The 19,990-nt window shown below is 41.2% G+C and overlaps 1 protein-coding gene across 5 annotated transcripts; it reads left to right on the forward strand.

The window, feature by feature from the left end:
- The first annotated feature begins 385 nt into the window (after positions 1-385).
- TFG (trafficking from ER to golgi regulator) lies at positions 386-19,116 on the forward strand. 5 transcript variants are annotated; one of them, XM_066621809.1, is made up of 9 exons: positions 386-540; positions 2,952-3,069; positions 4,459-4,666; positions 7,623-7,706; positions 8,019-8,165; positions 10,881-11,048; positions 14,671-14,811; positions 16,105-16,197; positions 18,329-19,116. In XM_066621809.1, the coding sequence occupies exons 3-9, from the start codon at positions 4,483-4,485 to the stop codon at positions 18,703-18,705; spliced, it is 1,194 nt and encodes a 397-aa protein (XP_066477906.1). In that variant the 5' UTR covers positions 386-540; positions 2,952-3,069; positions 4,459-4,482; the 3' UTR covers positions 18,706-19,116. The 5 variants fall into 5 exon arrangements, with proteins under 5 accessions (XP_066477906.1, XP_066477909.1, XP_066477910.1 ...); XM_066621812.1 differs by having other exon boundaries at positions 18,332-19,116; XM_066621813.1 differs by having other exon boundaries at positions 10,881-10,958.
- The last annotated feature ends 874 nt before the right edge of the window (positions 19,117-19,990 follow it).

The following is a 19,990-nucleotide window of genomic DNA, read 5'->3' on the forward strand; positions in this document are numbered from 1 at the left end:
CTGCAATCCTTTCTGCACTTTCCTGGGAGTAAGCCCCATTGACTAGAATGGGAGTTACTTCTGAGTAGACATGCATAGGGTGGGGCTCTGAGGCTGCAATCCCTTACACACTTTCCTGGGAGTAAGCCCCATTGACTAGAATGGGAGTTACTTCTGAGTAGACATGCATAGGGCTAGACTTTAAGTGCACTCTCCAGAAAAGTGGGAACCTTCACGTGGGTGACTACAGTCTTCCTTGCATGCGCATACACTAGACTCCTTCGCCTTTGTAGAATAGAACGGTTTCTAGCCGCCCCTTGTGCGCATGCGTGCCGCCTGCTCACTCGGCGCGTGCGCTGTGCCGGTTTCCTCTGACGAAGCTCTTCGGGGCAGCGATCCCGCAGTCAGCGGCTGGGCGGAGTGCGCATGCGCGGCAGGCCGGCAGGAGCGGTTCTAGTCGCCTTGGCAGGTCCCTTCTCCCCTCCTTGCCACGTACGGCAGCCACAGCGGCGGGCGGCGTTGGAAGGGCCGGGCGGGGCCGCGGCGAGGCGGAGGACTGGAGTAAGTGGGGGGGGGCGGTCGCTGCCGGAGAAGGGCCGAGTCGCTGCCCGCACCCCCGAGGAGGCTCGAGGGCCTGAGCCGCGCCCCCTGCTCCGGACAGGACGCGGGCCCCGCCGACAGCTCCTTTCCAGGCCGGGCGAGGAAGAAAGGAGTCTCCGTGGGAGGCGGAGCCCCGGGGGCGGGCGGCCCTCTGCCTCTGAGGCCCGGGCAGCGCCCGCTGGAGACACGCAGACCCTGAAATGGGCACGGGCGACCTGGACCTGGGAGGCCGGCCCGCTCTGGGGGCAGAGCCCAGCACTCCTCGGGAGGTGCTCTCCCCTTTGCTGGACTTCACCGCATCCTTTGCGTGTGTGTCTGTGTATATGTGTGTGTATATGAGTATTCATGTATGTAGATGTGTACAGGGGTATATGCGCACATGTAGGTGTACATGTATATTTATGCATATGTGTGTGTATGTGTATGGGTGCATATGTGTGTGTGTACTTGAAAGGAAATGGCCTCACTTACTTACAGTACCCAAGTAAAGTCTTCACCTTCTTGGTCTATGAGGGCCTTGGGTTGTCCAAGGTCACTCAAGAGCCCAGCGGGTGAGTCACACTGGAAGTGGCCTCACTTATATACAGTACCCAAGTAAAGGCTTCATCCTCCTAATTTATATTAATGGAGATGGGGAGGAAAGAATTTGTACCTTTTCTCGTGTTCTGACAATCCTTACCTGTAACTAAAATATTCTTACAATCCATGTCCCCTTCAACTTCTCCACTCTTAGAATTTTTAACCGTATAGTTCAGGGCTGATTGGGGTTTGGCCAAATCCACCCGTGGCATGAGCAGACCTTTCAGTTCTGCTTTGGCACCGCATGAAGTCCCTCTCATTTGGGTGATGGGGACTAAACATCCTGTCACGCAGCTTTCTGGGACACTGGGCAGACAACACAACTGCCCAGAGTGTCCCTGTCCTCGAATGAGGGGGACTTTGCATGGTGCCAAAGCGGAATGGAAAGAAGTGGTCTGAACAGGTGCCGTTTTTCCTTTGTACGGTGGTGGTGAGTCCAGTGCAGTTGGGCAATGATGGCATCACTCTCTTGATGTTCTGATACAGACTTGGAGGATGTAAATATGAGAGGCAGAGAAGAGAAAATGCTTACTCCCTCCCCCAGATACAGTATTAAGGAGTACGTGCACAAAGTCTAAAATTTGAGACAGTATTTTCTTTTTAAACTGGCTAGATGCTCACTTTTATTTCTGTAGTACTTAAAAGTACACTAGAAGCTCAAATATAGTTGAGATACATACATCTCATACATGTTGAGATATAGCTAATTATTTAATACTTTTGGATGCAAGCAGGCACGTGTTAGCTTGCATTTAGTGAAAATTGACATTGACACTGCTGGCGAAAGTAACTCGAATACGTACCCAGCGTTAGTAGATGGAATGCCAAGACTGTAGGTATTTGATATCTTTTGTGACTACAAGGAATTGGTTGCTTGACTCTGTTATAAGGAAGGAACCTGTTGCTTAGCAGTAGAGCATATGCTTTGCATGTAGAAAGCCTCAGCTTCAATCCTGGCATTTTGGAAAAGCCCTCTGTTTTTCTGAGCTATTGGAGAACTACTGCCAGTTTGAGTAGTTGGTACTGGGCTAAATGGGACCAGTGATCTGACCCAATGTGCCAACTTCATACGCTCAATTATTCTTAGATCAGCAGTTCCCAAACTTAATGCAGTAGTGGTGCCATCACTCAGTTCTCCTGGGTGCCACCATCTTGATTCATGCTGGATCTTGTGTTATTCAGTATGGCAGCGACCAACTTTCCTGCCTTTGCTCTCAGTCTGCCTTTTTATGAGTTTCAGCAGCTACAGTCTTCCCTAGTTGGCTTCCAGCAAAAGAGAGGACCCTAAAGTTCTAAACAACTTGGCACTTATTCTATGTGTTCTATGATGGTCTTTATATCTGTTGTGGGTGGCCTCTTGACTGTACTACCAGTAGAGTTGTTGTTTTCTTACAACTGTAGAAGACTTTCCTCAGACTCCTTAACTTATCCAAAGTTTGAACAACTGCTTCTGGAATCACTGAAAGATACTCTTGTTTAAGTTGGCTTCAATTGCTAGGACTAAGCAGGTTTGGAGTTAATGCCAGTTCAGTTTAGAATTTGCATAATTTGTAAGCTGCTGGGAGAGGTCATGTGGAGATTTGGGGTAAGGAGTCATCAGTATTCTGATGACATCTAGCTCTTTCTCTCCTTCCCACCTGATTCCAATGGGCCGTTGAGGCCCTGGATCACTCTCTGGAGGCAGTTGGGAACTACATCTGGGCAAATTAATTATATGTGTGTATGTTTTTGACAAGCATGCAACATCTCACCTAGGCAGAGATTGAGTTAAGCTATCTTGATTTCTGATGCAGATTCTACACACTACTGCTTATTAGCTTTCCCTGATCAGCACTGCATGGCGGGACACCTGAACTCAAGCTGAAAATTAAAGGAGTAATCTAGCCAGCAGAAAATAAACGGTTCCAAAAGGTAATCATATTTGATACTCCCATTTAAAAAAAAGTATTGATAAATATGAAAGATGTTCTAAAGTTGACAGTGTTGTTTCTTTAATTGGGAAACTGTTAAACTACTTTTAACTCTCTGTTCAGCATCTAATTTTGAAAAGTAATTGTGACAGTTCTGAGTGGCCTCTTAATTTCATTTGTTAAAATAGTCTATTTAAAATTATATAAATCACCACAAAGAGACATATATATTATAGGAGCAGAACAGCCAATAATCACTGGGCCATCATCCTGCTAGAAAGTAGGGTTGTCCAAACTTTTTGGCAGAAGGGCCACATCATCTTTCTGACACTGTGTTTGGGGCAAGGAAAAAAATTAATTTAAATTTCAAACTTGAATAAATTTTCATAAATGAATATATTATATGAATGAATGAAGGTCTTGCAATAGCTCAAGGCCTATAAAAGGCCTTGCACAAAGCAAGGCTGTCCTTTCCTTTGCTGCTGCATCACAGACGTGAAACAGCAAGTAGTGGAGGGAGCTCTTGTCCCACAGCTCACACCAGAGGTCAAACGGTCACCCTCGTGCTGAGAGCAGTTGTGTCAGGCCAGCACAGGCTCCTGCAAGTGTCTGGAGGGCCAGAGGCTTATTGGAGACTGAGGACTCCCCACGGGCCAAATTGGGAATCCCTGAGGGCTGCCAGTGGCCCCTGGGCTGGGGTTTGGGCACCCTTGTGCTAGGGTGTAAAGGAGTCATGTAATTGTTTGTGCTAATACAGTTATTATTAATAAAATAAACAAGAATATGTAGCATTTTTCAGCAAAAAGTAGTTCACAAAGTGGTTTACATAGCAAAATAAATCAATAAAGGATTTAAACCCCAAAGGCTGCAGTTTTCAAACTCTCGCGATGACTCAGTTTGAATACCACTGCCCTAAGGGATCACGGTCTACAAAGAGATGTAGAAGGCACCAGCAATGGTCACAGGAAAGGTACCATGCTGGGATGAAGAGAGACAGTTGGTCTACCCCTGCTAAATGTAAGCGGACACCACTTTAAGAGGAGTCTCTTTGCCCAGTTAGCATAGGAATGGTGCTAATAAGACATAATACTGTCTTTATCTTAGACTGTTTACCGATGATCGAGGGAGCTGACATCATAGAGCTGTCATTTCACATACCTAATGCCTACAGCAGTTTTGAAATAGTAAAGTTTAAAAAACCTGTTTTGTGCCTGGTATGTGTGCCCTCATAAATATGCCTCACTGTGTCATTTTAGATAATGCCTGGTCATTGAAGAACATCTTGCCTCTCCCCCCATCTGTCCTTAATCTAAACTTAAGTTTTGGATGAAACAAGCTTTCTTAATTATTTTATGAGAAAAATTAATATTGTCTGTTTTGTTCTTAATAGCTCTGTAGAAGGTCAGACGTCACCATGAATGGTCAACTGGATTTGAGTGGAAAGCTTATAATTAAAGCTCAGCTGGGTGACGATATTAGGAGGATCCCCATTCACAATGAGGACATCACATATGATGAGTTAGTGTTGATGATGCAGAGAGTTTTCAGGGGAAAACTTCTGAGCAATGATGAAGTCACAATAAAATACAAAGATGAAGGTAGGATTTCTTTTAAGACATTTAGTATTGCCTAACAGTATAGAACCCTGTTTCTCAATGTTTGTCCTCCTTCTTACCACTTCACATGGTCTACCTATTGGAAGTACCACTGAAAGTAACTGATAATGATTGCCAGTTACTTCTGGCTTGGCCAGATATGATGCAGTGAACACCAGTAAGAGGGTCAGGGTGAATGGGAAACTTTTTCTAGTGCAGAAGAGCATGATTTGGAGACTCCTGCAGCTGTTTGCTGTGTCATGTGGCTGGTCTTGCTGCCTGGCAGCAGGTGTCCAGGGGTCCTGTGAGTACCACCAAACATCACCTCAAGTACCACTGGTAGTACCCACCTCTGGTTGAGAAACACTAGTATAGAAATGTCCTTGGAGTTCTTTAGTTTGTGTTACTATGATCCTGTCTTCTTTTTTTTGTGATCCCTAAAGAGTTGGAGCTCCTGCATGCTTCCTGCTCCAGCAAGGAGCAAAACATTGTAGGAAACTGGCATGAGAACATGCAAGGTTTTGTGCATATAAATCTTAACTTGCATTGTATTTATAAAGTGTGTAAAATTTTCTGGGCACTGTATATAGATTAAAAAGTGGTGCAGAGCCTGCCCACAGACTTATAGTCTTATGGATGCAGTACAAAAGGAAAAGTGGAGGGGCTAGGGCAGTAGTATTCAAACTGGGGCATCACAATGCCAGCCTGTGGGCCCTGGCCTCTGCCCCCTTAATGGGCAGGGGCAGGGGGGGATGGGCTAATAGGGCTGCAGGGACTGGGATGTACTCACCAGTCCTTGCAGCAGCCTTCCTAGGATGCAGGGAGCCCTGTGTGAGCATCTGCAGGGCTCCCCAGCCTGCAGAAAGTGAAAGTGGAGCGAAAGTGGAGCTAGGGTCTCCACAAGACTTTAAAAAACCATAAGGATCGATTTCATTTAGAGACCAGTAGGTGGAAGGACCGCCTCAGGCTGGATAGAACCTGGCATCAAAAGGAGAATGTAGGAAGCTAGCCATTTTGACACTGGCTATGTTGTTGGATCCTGTAATTGATTCTGGGGACCTCTTTCAGAACTTAGTACTGCAGAGCTAAAGTAAACTGAACAGGAACTGTGCTACTTTATACCACTGGTGCCACATGTTTGTAACAATTAGTGCTGTCTCTTCCCTGTGTGCATGTGCAGTTTTTCATAAGAATTCTCAATGTAGAAGGAAATTACAAAGAGCCATGTATAGGTAGTCATTTGATGATACTCAGTGTTGAGATGGTAAATAGCTTCTCTAAGATAAGCCACATGTAACTTATTTGTGTTTTTGTTTTCCCAGCATTAGTGTTAACTTCATTACATCCCTTGGTAAAATGCAGACTCTTTTCTAGTGACTTCTCTAGCTCAACTTTGAGATTTTCTTATAATCCAAATATATTTCACATATAATCTCAAGATTCTGCTTGTATTAAATGTTGTTCTAGCCTGAGTGTTCCTTCATCCTGGACAAGTTTTACTTTAGTGTTAGGCGGAATAGGAGGTTGAACAAGTTTGTCCTGTTTCTGCAGTCTTAGCCAGGGCAGGGCAAGTTTTACATTTGCACCCTGTCCCTAGAGTTGAAATGTGAGTGCATGTTGCTATTCATTTGCTAATTGCCTTCTATCTGAACAACCTCAGAATGTTTTGCTACTTCTTGGAAGCTTTTCTTGAAGCCCCAAGTCATCTTTAGATTTGACCCTTTAGCTTCTGGCTCTGTTTCACATGAGATCATCTTCCTTATGGTTTTTCATTTAGGAAAAATCAACCCTGTTGCTCCTCGCTGCACTGAAATTTATGGTGGGAGGGGGAATTGAACAAAACATCATATCTGAATAAAGTACTACTGGAAAATTACTTTAGATCTTTTCAGAGCCTCCATACTGAGCAAATGTACTGTGCACTCACACAGGGTGGTGGATGAGGTAGCATCAGGGGTCAAACTCTGGAATTCAGCTACCAACCACATATAGTACATTCTAAAATTGATTTAGTAATTGGGTTTCACTAGATTTGGTAGACTAATTTTCTTCAAGTTTGTAACACTGAAACCTATATGAGAATGGCACTGTTAATGCATTCAGAATATCCAAGGCAGATGGAATTAAGGAGCACTGATATAATTTCTGCTAAACCTTGATGCAGCATGATCTTTTCTTCCCTTCTGTATAGTCATGTTACTTTTGCCACCATAGCAGTCTGAAAGTGGCAGGTTGGTGATAATGCTAATAATCGCCAGCACATCATTGGTGATTTTACAATACAATATTACAAGCAATAATACACCAGTAGCTTTTGGTGTAACCTGGATTCTGAAAAGAGTGCAATAGGGAGTTCCTTGGAGACTAGAAACAATTAGTGCTTACTCCCCTCTGATGCCAGCATTTTTATGTTTGTTTTAATGGCTCTCATCTGCTTATAAATGTTGCTGTTATTTAGCTCTTTATTCTGACTGGAAGGGGCTAAAAAAATTTCTAGCTGTGAAATATGATTTTTATACCCAAGTACACTAAATTAATGGTAAGTATACAATTAATTTAGTCTTTTAGGCATCTCCCTCTTGGTGGGCATTTAAGTAACAGTAGATTTTCTGGGTTATAGGTGTGATGAGTTAAAAATATGAATTTTAAATTATAGGATAAAAGGACATTGAATTATAGGACATTTATTTTTAACCACTGTTCCTCAGGAATGTCCACAGTTTTGTTTTAAGTGTATGCAGACATTAATCAGTGTCCTGATAGATACAAAATGAGCAAGAGTCTTGATATGGATGTGTCTGTAATCTTTTTTTAAACTAAATTTTTGGTTTTGTTCTATGCATTTCTGGGTTTGTTCAAAATGGAATTTAAAACTATCTCGTAAGAGACTTTCTTTTAATGCACATTTTTGATTGGTAACATTCAATAGCTCTCATTACTAATTTTTTTTATTTAACAGATGGAGACCTTATAACAATTTTTGATAGCTCCGATCTTTCCTTTGCAATTCAGTGCAGTAGGATACTGAAACTGACACTTTTTGGTAAGTGCAAATGTTTCTGAAGTTGTTTCCTTCTTGAACTGAAGGAATTGCTCAAACAAGTGTTCTGCCATTTCTCTAATGTGCTCCCTGGTAAGAACTTTTCACTTTCCTTCCCTCCTTTCAATCCTGAAGCTATTCAGGAAAGTTACAGGTGGCACAGTTCTTTGTGTTGCTCTGGATAAGTGTGTGTAAGTTTAATGGACCAAGTTATGTCAGTGGGTAGAATTGACTAGAATAAGACTGTAGGATCTACTTAAGCAGTCTGAGAACAGTGTTTTATGAAATCAGTTATTTGATTCATTCATTTTACAGTGAATGGGCAGCCAAGGCCTCTAGAATCCAATCAGGTGAAATACCTCCGCCGAGAACTGATAGAGCTTCGCAACAAAGTGAATCGTTTGCTGGACTGCTTAGAGCCGCCTGCTGAGCCAGGGCTTTCTACCAGCCTCCCTGAAAATGGTAAATTTGATACTGTTACCATTAAACAATTAACCTTCCTATGTTGCATATGAACTTACGTAGCTATTACTCACATATGTACCCACAATCTCCTTTTCCATCCGGTATGTTCTCTTGACGGTTGGAGTTCCTATTTCCCCTTGATGCCATGAAACCGAGGACCAGTTCTTTAAATATATTACTGCTGTTGGCTACTTCTGTAGTCTCTGCTTTGTGTTGGGATAAAAATGGCTAAATACTGACTGACCAGTTGACATAAAATATGGGAAAAATTGGGACCTTATCATGCTGTACAGTAATGATTCTTCAGAATCATTAAATTCTGTAATGCTAATTTGTTCTGTGCTGAGATGTTCTTGTTCAAGTCATCACAGGCACGTTGGCACTATCCATAGAGAAATTCCTTTTTTGTAGAAAAGAATAGAAAGCCACAAAGGCGATATCTGTATTGTTAAAAATTTAGGAATTAAAAAAAATCAAACATTCTGAGTATAGTATAGATTAGCATACGAAATACAGTCAGTGGTGCATGAAAAAGTGTTTTCATGAAAAACGATTTTCAGCCTTTTCATCTCATGGCACACTGGGAAGACACTAAAATTGTCAAGGCTCACCAGCAGTTTTTGGACATTTGACAAGGCACACTTGCTGTCAAGGACTCCTGTCCCCCAGTGGCCCTATTAATGTGACCTTCCCAAACTCCCACTGCACACGTGTGGACCATAGGCGGCATACCAGTGTACCATGGCACACTGGTTGAAAATTGCTGCTCCAGAGTTTGTTGTGCAGTTGGTAAGATTTTGCTGTTCTTTCTATACTCCTGATGATTCTTTTATTGTTTTTGGTTCATTTCAATCTGGCAAGATTTTTCTCACTTCTTGTCTATTTCATCAGGTTATACAGAGCCATTGTGTTCCATCCAACCATTAGATGGTTTAGATTCTAGAAAATAAGATCAATTATTTTCTTAGGCTCTGAAATGGGACTCTTTAAGTTTGAAGTGGGTATAGTTATGTTCAGTTAGTAAAATGTCAGTCATTGCTAATAACTGAAACTTGCTGGAAGTTGCTTTACCAGACAACTGTATAATAGAATAAAAGTTGCAATATATGCCATCTCCAGGACTGAAGGGTTGCCATATATTGTATTTTCCAGAATTTTAGAAAGTCTCTGTTGCTGTAACTGTCAGTTTCACTGGGTTGCTGTCAACTTCACTTAAAATGTGACCTGTTTTGTTGTGGAGCCACTGGAATTTCTCCTGAGCACCTTCTGTGGTTCTCAACTGGCTGCAGACTGGAAGACAGGGCTGCTCTGTTGAGCTCACAGAACTGGTTAATAGAACTTTCTGCATCATCAGATGCCAGATATTGTAAGTTTTACTGTATATTGCCAAGGCTTAAATACTGAAAACATTACTTTGAGCTCCATTTAGTTCTTAAACTATGCCTGAGTGAAAAATATGTTAATGTGGTTTAGTAAAGATTTCTGTGGCTGTTTTGACCTAAATGAAAGCTTTCTGTAGTTGGCATCAAAATTGAAAATAAATAAAATAACCAAACAGTTCATTTTTAAGTAGCTAAATTGGAAGTCTTTAGGTCCTTGGCTATTTCTAATTTGAAAGCATCTACCTAGGAAATCTCACATCTTTTGCAGAGAAGTCTGCTGAAGATGATGAGTGCAGTTTGTCTGTTGTAGTTATCGGTCATCTTGGTAGATGCTAGTGGTGAATACTTGTTCTTATCTCTGTTCCTGTTTACCAAATGAAATATAAAGTCTGCCTTGTTTCCTGTTTGTGCATATCTTTTCACCCACTCTGAGAGAGAAGTTGATCTATGCTTGCTTGTATGTTTTACAACTTGAAGAATAACAAGATCTTTTAGTGGTCTGCAAGTCAAGTAAATTTGTCATACTCTGTTGCTCTATTAAATAAGATTGTTGAACAAAAATGATGACATTTGGTAGCTTGTACCATATTGTTGTCTTCCTATTTGGTCAGTGTCCTACTTTAAAACTTTTTGTGGAAGTATTAGTAATAGTGAAAAGCAAGTAGTGAAATATGATTTTGACTTGCCAGAGTAGCAAGATTCCTGACAGATTAAAACAAATACAGCTTTTCTGGATGTGGGGTAGTGACAGAATTTCTCATTTGGCCCTTGGTGTCAACTGTACTAACTCTCATTGAAATAAACTGTGTTGCTTTAGCCCAGGGGTGTCCAAAGTTTTTGGCAGGAGGGCCACATCAGCTCTTTGACACTGTGTCAGGGGCCAGGGGGAAAAAAGAATTAATTTACATTTAAAATTTGAATAAATTTACATAAGTTTACATAAATGAATATATTACAGATGAACTTATATGAATGAATGAATGTCTTGTGATAGCTTAAGGCCTGTAAAAGGCCTTGCAAAAAGCAAGGCTGGCCTTTCCTTTGCTGCCGCTGCTGCATCACAGACGTGAAACAGCAAGCAGTGTAGGGAGCCCTCATCCAACAGCTCATGTGAGAGGTCAGACAGTCGCCCTCACACTGGGATCAGTTGCGTCGGGCCAGAGCGGGCTCCAACAAATCTCCGGAGGGCCAGAGGCTCATTGGAGACTGGGGGCTCCCTGAGGGCCACATTGAGTGGCCTTGAGGGCTGCAAGTGGCCCCAGGGCCGGGGGTTTGGGCACCCCTTCTTTAGCCAAATGAAGGCAGCTCGATGTTTCCTTGTGTCTTGCAGATGTTGCAGAAGGTAGGGAAGACAAGCCTGCTGCTACAGAATCCACTGTCAAGCCTTCTACTCAAGTTATAGCAGCAAGTATGTCTGCTTTTGATCCATTAAAAAATCAAGATGAAATCAACAAAAATGTCATGTCAGCATTTGGGCTGGCAGATGATCAGGTGTCGGGTAAGAAAATATATTTTACTGAAAACCTTGTTGAAGTTTGAACCTTTCAGAATCGGCCATACATCAGGAGGATCTTGTAGAACAAAGATGAGGATAATACTACATTGTTGTTTATATTACAGTTAAAAATATTTTTAACAAGCCACATTACCATATTGACACTAAAGATGCTTTTGTCAATCCCCAAAACAAAATATTGCTAGTATATATTTGACAGCAAACTAGATATGTATTATGGCATAATGAAGCCTGCTATAAGACCAAGGACTGTTTGTTATTTTAGACTGAATGAAATAGGTTGTGGCATTCTTACATGGTATGGTGTTATTGCATCCATATCAGTTGCACAACTCTGCTTCTGACTAGGTTTCTGTGAACCACAGAAGTGACTGGTTTAGCATAGTGTAGCTGGATAACTGGTCTGTACAATTTTTCAGCTCACATTTCCTCTAGGTCTGAATTAATATAAACTGGTGGGTCGCAACCCACCAGTTCATGTAATGGTTCCCTGTACCCATAAGGGGCGGAGGAAGGTGGAAGACAGTAACATGATCCCCAGAATGGCATCACTAAGGGGGTGAGTGGGGGTGCTCTTTCTTGCTGTGGGCAGAAGCAAGGAGCAGGAGCTCCGCAGAGCTCCCCAAGTGTTAGAATGTTGATAAACAGCATGTGCTTACCACTTCTGGTTTTTAGGGCATCATTTGCGCGAACCATTTCTCAACATTCTAACACTTGTGGAGTCCTGCGGTAGGCTGCATTGGGCTCTCTGCATCCCCTGCTCCTTGCTTCTGACCACAGCAAATAAAAGTACCCCACTCGCCCTCCCCCTTAGCGACGTGATCCTGGGGATCATGTCACTGCCCCTCCCCCACAAAGACTTACTTAGGAAGTAATGCTCCCTAAAAGTTTGAGAACTGCTGCACTAGATCATCGCTCACTGATGACAACAAAGTTATATAAAGATTTGCACAGATTTGCCAGTTCAATTTGTTTGCCTTTTATGTTTGTGGATTTTAGAATATACAATTACATGGGTGAAGCATATTCAGCCCATGGCTAGATGCAGCTTAGTTACTTTATCTAAATCCTGTGTATCATATTTTTGTTGTAAATGCATAGGCCCCTTGAGGTTTCTGGTTATTCCTTCCTCCTTTAAACTCCACTGTACCCCCACTCCCACAGATCATCTGAACCTTAGCAGTTACTTTCGTGGGAGCTTTGGACAGGAGGGGTGGGATTGGGAATGTGGCTTTTGCTTGTGCAATTACATGAGTATAAGGTAGGATGCAGTCCCCCAAGGATAAAATACATGTCTCACAGACAAAATAGAATGTACTTAAGATCTATGATGAGCAGCTGACGCATGCATATAAATGTATAGGAAAATATCTAGAGTTGCAGCATCTTTTCAAAAGTGCAGAGTAAGTTATTCAACCTTCTGCTCTTCAGTTCGCTGTAATCACTGTGTGTTAATCAAACTGACACACAAATTATCAGAGACTCATGGAATTTTGGTCAGAGTTGCATAGTTAGTTTGGGCTTGTTTATTTGATGCCGGTTTAGCCTTGTGCTATACACATGAAGCAAGTTATGGTTGTCCCAATGAATTGGTTATACTTTGAGTGATGAAAATTGATCTTATAGTTAAATGAAGCAATTGGATGAGCATTTCACCACACTGCTATCCCATGGTTTGTATTTGCCACTTGCCCAGACCTGACATTGGGTTGTATAGATTTGACCCTTAGACCCCATGAAATCTAAACACGTTGGGGTGTTATTCTGTGTCTTGACTTCAGTTGTCATCATGATGACTTCTGAAGAGCACTAGGAGTAACTTACTTAGACCTGGAAGATCCAGGTTCAAATCCCCCCTCAGCCATTAAGCTTCCTGGGTGACCTTGGGCCAGTCACTTTCTCTCAGCCTCACCGGTTACCTCACAGGGTTGTTGTGAGGACAAAAGGAGGGGAGCAGCTGTGTACACCACCCTGAGTTCTTTGGAGGAAGGGTGGTATAAAAATATGAAAAATAAAATAAATTTAGCACATGATACTAGGCCTAACATTGGTACTGGCAGCTTAACTATATAGATGTTACAGCAGTGGTGAAGCTTGCCTATAAGAGAAAAATTCTCTTTATACAATTCTTCTGTTTCCTTAATATAGCCCTAAAATGTTTTTGGAGGTTTGCACTATTAAAAAAAACAATTATACATGAATGTATTCACATTCTTCATACTACTTCACAAGCTTAAAAAGCTGCTTTGTGGGAGGATTATATTGCTTCTCACCACTGACATTTATGAATGTGAGGCACTGCTTGAAGTGCTGTAGAATTTGCTTGTGACAGCCATATGCACATGGAATGTAGCAGTTTTGTTTGCACTCCTGGAAGTTTTCCCTAGGTGCTGCTTGTGCTGTACAACCCTTTAAAACTTTTATGAACCGGAGACCATTGCAGGCCTAAAGAAAAGTGTCCATGAGAACTCCCTGATATCCCTCCCAAGTCTCTGAAATTTTAACTAAAAGCAACCTATAGTATAACAACTACTAGTCCAGAAGTTAGATGTCCTTCTGAACACACTACTTTAGGGATTCTTTGCATTGATCATAATTCATGCTAATTAGAATACAGTACAGTCATGCCTTGGTGTCTGCAAGGTTTCCATTCCTAGAACCCATGGATAATCAAATCTGCAGGTCAGGGCATGCTAAATCCTCCAAACGTGATTGGAGCTGTGCTCCAGTTGTATCCAGAGTGCTTTCTAAGGGCTGGAGAGGCCTCCCTGACACTCAGAAGCCCTTCTGAGACCTCCAGAAGGCTGAAAACCACAACATTCTGTTGCAAGTCCAGTCTCCAGTACATATCTGGAACAGGTCTAACCTCCGTCTGGACCTTGTGGGTTTGGAACCCGTGGTTAGTTTAAACCACGGATCCCAAATTAACAGGTAAGGATGCGGGACTTGTATGTTTTTTGCAACTGGGAGGATGCCTTATCTTCTAATGATAAAAGAAGGGAAAGGAAAGATACTGTGGAAGTTAGATGGTGTGACATTGGCTTGTGCTGTGGCAGACACTGAACACATTATCAGACTAATACTGAAATATGCTTGTGTATTATCTGTTGGATTCATATATTAGAGCTAATTTATCTTAAGTCATTGCTGTAGATGCTTGCATCAAGTATCAGTCATTATGTAAGTAAGGGAATTGTTTTCAGTTATGAAATAAATTCATATTGTGCCTTTGTAATGGAAATTTCAGAACATTTTGCGTAAAAAATCCAGTGTTTTTCCTTCAGGCTTAAGATATAAAGCATCAAAGCAGTTAAAGCAGGTATTTTTGAACTGAATTCAAAAGCATAGTTAACAAAGTTATTTCTGCCCCAGTCATTTATCTCTTAATTAAATATATAGCTCACAGGCTATAAGATGTCTCTACATTTTGCAACCATGTGAACAATTTGGAATCCAAGTAGCATACATGATTATCTTGTATCAGGCTTTTTAAATACTAAAATTTATGATGACTTTCCTGAGTGAAAGTTGGAAAAAGCGACTGCAGTACTAGATTTTTCTTGTCTTCCTTTGTTTTTAGAATAGCTTTTCTTTTCTTCCCTAGGACCACCTAGTGCACCTGTAGAAGAACGTTCTGGAACACCTGATAGCATTGCTTCCTCATCTTCTGCAGCTCATCCACCTGGTGTTCAATCACAGCAGCCACAGTATGGAGGAGCTCAGCCACAAACTGGTCAGATGGAAGGTGAGCAATACCCGCACTGCCATAACCTGCTGACAAGGTTATATATTTGACTCTGCCTATAAACTTCACTCCTGCAATTTTACTATTGAGTCTCTTGTACTCTGTCTACTCTACCTCTTCTCTCTTGCTTGTTCTCTCTGACCATATATATGGTCCTTCTCCGCAATTAAATCCCTCTGTAAAGCTTGCCTTTTCTGTCTGGTTTAATCCCATACTCCCCATTCCCAACTGTAACTGTTTCATGTGGTTGCATTTGCTCACAATCATCCTTTACTGGCTTTGTCCCTTCCCCCTTGTCAAAATCTAGATTGTAAGCCCCATGGGGACAGGGGCTGTCCGTTTCCTCTGTAAAGTGCCAGATCATAACTAGTATGAAAGTCTCTTTGGTTTGGTTTAGCATCATAGTTCTTGAATAAACTAATCATAGAGGTTGAGTTCCGTTTTTGAAGGGCACCTTTTCTTCAGTTTTGAAACGCTAGGTGGTGCTATAGAGTTACTTGCAAAGCAGTACTGCAAAGAAAAAATTAGTTATTTTACAGTGTTATGGGAGCCATTTAAGAGCTTTTTAACATAGTTTAGCAAACTTTGATATCGTTAGAAACCTCTAGCTAGCAAAAATTAAACAGAAGGCTTAGAACTCAAACTGTGACGGGCTTATGTTGGTGTGCACTTAGAACTTGTTTATATATCACCTACTATGGGCTCAATAATATAAATGAATAATCTCTCTCTAAAGTTTATAATACACCTTACAATGTAAAGCTAAACTTTTGTGCCTTAAGGACTTGCATTGTGAATAATCAGCTATGTAGAAGAGCAACTTTCAGAGATAAAAGCTTCCTCTCATCTGGTACTAGACTCCTGTCTATGGGAAATATACTCTTCCCTGGCAGAGGAAGGGCATTCCTAACTGACTGGGAAAGCCTCTTATGCCAGTTCTGAGGTAGGGTTGACAACTGCTTCTCATCTGGGCAGGGCTGACCATTTCTCCAGTTTGGCCCTACCTCGCAAATACACAAAAAACTCCAACCTAAAATTTTCTCTTAAGCCTTTTAAGCTACTGTCTGCCTAACTATATTTGGATAACAAATGTGTTTATTAAAAGGGAAGGAGGAGGGATTTTTCTAATATCTTGGTTGCTTCAGGTGAGAATCCTACCTCCTCTCAGAAAAAAATACTTAGCTGGATCTAGTAATGTTATTTGTTTTGATCTTTAAATTCCTAACCATAAGAAAATGTAGTAGGTTCTGCTAATATTTTAATTTTTTAAAGTTTTTAAATTTAAATTGGTAGGCCAAATGTATCAACAGTATCCACAACAGGCTGGATATCCTGCTCAGCAACCACAAGCTCAACCTCAGCAACAGTATGGTATGCAGTATCCAGGTAAGCAGGTGGTAGATACTTAAGAATTGCTGTTCAGTACAGTGGCCTGACCTCAATTTTAACATGTGAATTTTTTCTTGTGGTTCAGTTTTCAAAATGAACCCATTTTTAGTAGACCTCATTGTCGACTGCAGTGAAATTACCACTGCACAAGTGACCTTGAAGCTTTACCTAGTGTCTCAGGTGCATTTGAACAAGAACCACATTTCCATGAGGTGATCTGGGCAATGTCTAAAAAATAATACAACCATGGTCAGTGTTGATGGTTTGAATCTCTTGCGAATGGTTGCTTTATTCAGGATTCCAATCTGTTTCTGAGCCCAGATTAAAGTGCTAGTGCCTTGTAGAAAATGGCTTTCCCGTGGCTATTTCTGTGTCTGAAGGGCACGTCAGCAAACATACATACTGTATAAGGTTACTGATTTAAAATAGGGTACTGATGGGCAAATAGAATGCATTGTTACAAAGTTGCTTTTTTTTTTTTTTGCATTAATGTGAAGAACATCCAAAGAAATTGCCTGCTTGAGGTTTTGCTTGCTCTCCCTAGTTGGCCTCTAGAAAGCAATTGGAACTCTTAAATTGTGATTAAACTAGTCAAATAGTCTATTAAATTACTCAGTAAATTAGGTGATCTCTAGAAAAGTTAGGACATTTTTCTTCTTAAAGAAAATTTGCATCTTATGTTTACGTTAGGCTTGAAACACTGAGCTGTTGCAATCATTGATATAAACAGCTGTGTAGCTTTGTACTCCTATGAGAACTTCTGAGGCCCACCTCTCACCAATGCCTAAGTAAAGAACACCTGAGCAATTGGTGTATGTGTTTTAAATGTCCCACTCTTCGTGGGACAGGTCTATGGCTTCACAATGGTTTGCAGCAGTTTTTCTAAATGTTAATAGTTCTGCCTTCTGATCAAGTACCACCAATCTTACTTTTTTTTAAATTAGGAGTAAAGTTTGTGCAAAATGTGCCCCTTCTGAGTTTTGCCTTATTTCAGACAAGCAGTCCTGTGTTCATTAGTTTGGTCTTCATGTATGACCACCTTAACACTTAAAGGCTGCTTATGTTGGTACCAGGTAGTAGGTTTTGATGATCACAGTCCCTATTTGTCAGGTGCTCTTGGAGTGACTCAGGCTAGCCTTATCTAAACTGCAAGTTTGCTGATACTCCCGTCTTAAAAAGGTTTGTTTCCATAGTAAATTTTGAGCCCAAGTTCCAGGTGAGTTCAAAATTTACTCAAATGCATTCTTCAGTCCTTGCTTTCTTTATTAAGGGTTCTGCCTTTTTAATAATTGTTGTGTATCTGGTGTTTAATGCTAACAGGATTCCAGTCAATGGAGAGGTTGCATTGCAAGTAGCTTCAGGTGTGTTTCATGCTAGTGATACATAGAGTTATCAGTCCGTTCCAGGGGTTTTTGTTTAATCTCTTACATTACCAATCTGAAATTGTCTTTAGAAGCTTGTTTTAATCAGGTTGATAGCAAACACTTAAGGTGCTGTCAGCATCCTTAGAACAGTGTCTGGATTACGAGTTCAGTTCTAAAGATGATTAGCTATGTGATTTTATCACTTTAAACTGTGAATAAAGCAAAGCCTGAATATGCATGAATTGACATTTATTTATACAGGTACATTCAGTGGGTGGTGTATTTTATGAAATGAAGATTAAAAAAATAGTACTCGTGAATAGTTTACTCCATAAATCAAAATAAAAATTCCCCTTCTCATTCTTTGACTGAATTGGATAACCTGTTTCAAGAGCTTTATCTTAAACTTGGTTCATACATGTATGTCATTTGGTTTTGCAATGAATGAGCAAACAGACTCATTTGAAAAGCTTCACATGGAAACTGATTTCTGGCTCAGTCACATATGCACCGAGCCAGAAATGCTTTGGTGAATCACCTTATCAGACCACAGCTTTTTGAGAACGCTTCCTCCTTTGTGCACCAGATCTAGTTGTCAGGTTGTTTAAACAACAAAACAAAACTGCAGTTTATTTTTTTCTCCAGATATGTGTAGTGCTTAATTTTTAGTCTTTGCTGGAATGTATGTCTCTTTAACAGTGCAGCCAAGATGAATGCATATTGCATTTCTTTCACCTAAATATGTGTTCTTCTGCCTCTCTCAGCAGGTTACAGCCAGCAGACAGCTCCTCAGCAAGCACAGCAGTTTCAAGGATACAAGCAGCAGGCATCACAGGCTCCAGCTCCTGGCTTTCCTGGTCAGGCTCAGCAGCTTCCAGCTCAGCCCCCTCAACCATACCCTGCAGGCACCTATCCTCAGAACTACACAACACAGGCTTCCCAATCTGCCACTTATAATGTGCCCCCAGCTTCTCAACCTGGAATGGCCCCAAGCCAGCCAGGTGCTTATCAACCAAGACCAGGCTTCACTCCACCACCTGGAACAACTATGACACCCCCTCCAAGTGGTCCTAATCCTTATGCACGTAATCGTCCTGCCTTTAGTCAGGGCTACACCCAACCTGGTCCTGGCTATCGATAAGGCAGCTGTGCTACTGAAAGTCCCCAGGTAAATCCAAGCAGTTGCTGATGCTGTTCCATCCTTACAGACTCCAGGGTTCTTAATTGAAATACAAAATTAATGAAAGGCAGAATATTCTTTGGTATCACTGTTGCTGTTTAATTTGCTGAGATAAATGACCAAATGAAACTTGTTTCCTGCTTTAAATTGTATTGGCTTTCTAGTTTAATATTGGTTCCTTTGGAAACACTGCCTAAATGTTTGTAATATTATAGCTTGCCATATTAAACTGCTAGGTGAACATCTAGCTGACTTATTTGGCTTGTTTTTACTAATAAAATGATGTGCTAAATTAGATCCACTTGTTAAAAATTAGGTATGTCTTAAATTGTAACATGCACACAGAAGGTGAATAAAACATTCAAACAATCATATGATTGTTTAATTGTTGAGCCGTGTGTTTACATTACTATGTACATGAGCATGCTATAACAAAACACAGTATTCCCCCCCCCCCCAAAAAAAAAACAACAGGCTGCTTGACATACTTTTGCACATAAATGGTTCTTACTATCCCAAGGTATGCATTCACTTAGAACAGTGATTTTTCTACCACTGTGCCATGGCTTCTTGTTGTGTCATAAACGATCCATGAGAGTTTGGGGGAGGGTCATTTATTAGTAGGGCCATTGGTGGATGTGAGCCCCCCACCAGCAGTGCAATGTACCTTCAAAATTGTAAAAAAAATCTGATGGCATGCCTTGAAAATTTTAGTGCCTTATCAGTGTGCCATGAGATGGAAAAAGTTGGAAATCACTGGCTTTTTCAAAGTAATAGGAACTGGATGATCACAATTCCCAAGATTGCACTAGCTTAAAAGTGCCAGTGATGGTATCGGAATTACTGAAGGCCATGTTATTCTTGGTTGTGTTCATACATTATATTGGTGCACATTAACATGGGCCAATGAGGTCATGACTGTGGTGTAGGGGAATTGTGTGTATGCTTAATCTTGAAATTGATTCAGTAGGAAAAGGATCACTTCTTTAGTAACCACCTAACTGTAAGCCATGCATGTTGACAAGCAGTTTAGTAGGTTAAGTAAAATCAAATGATTAGACTGTTAAAGTCCCCTGCCCGTAGCATACATGTCATTTGTGGACTTCCTCATTCGGTGTAGAGGACAGATTGCATAGTTTGTGCATATCTGCTGTTCCAAAATGAAAACAACTTTTGAGGTAGGGAACTCGCTGAGCATTGGTACTCTTGTATCAGTTGGACTCAGGTGAGCGACTGCTAAGTTAAT

The sequence above is a fragment of the Tiliqua scincoides genome, chromosome 3 (genome assembly GCF_035046505.1).
Source record: "Tiliqua scincoides isolate rTilSci1 chromosome 3, rTilSci1.hap2, whole genome shotgun sequence".
Classification (NCBI taxonomy): Eukaryota; Metazoa; Chordata; class Lepidosauria; order Squamata; family Scincidae; genus Tiliqua; species Tiliqua scincoides.

Bases quoted from the DNA above. Each gene is read 5' to 3' on its own strand.
- TFG (XM_066621809.1), top strand. From the start codon at position 4,483: ATGAATGGTCAACTGGATTTGAGTGGAAAGCTTATAATTAAAGCTCAG. The intron at 8,166-10,880 runs GTAAATTTGATA...TGTGTCTTGCAG, and splicing joins TACCAGCCTCCCTGAAAATG to ATGTTGCAGAAGGTAGGGAA. The intron at 11,049-14,670 runs GTAAGAAAATAT...TTTCTTCCCTAG, and splicing joins GGCAGATGATCAGGTGTCGG to GACCACCTAGTGCACCTGTA.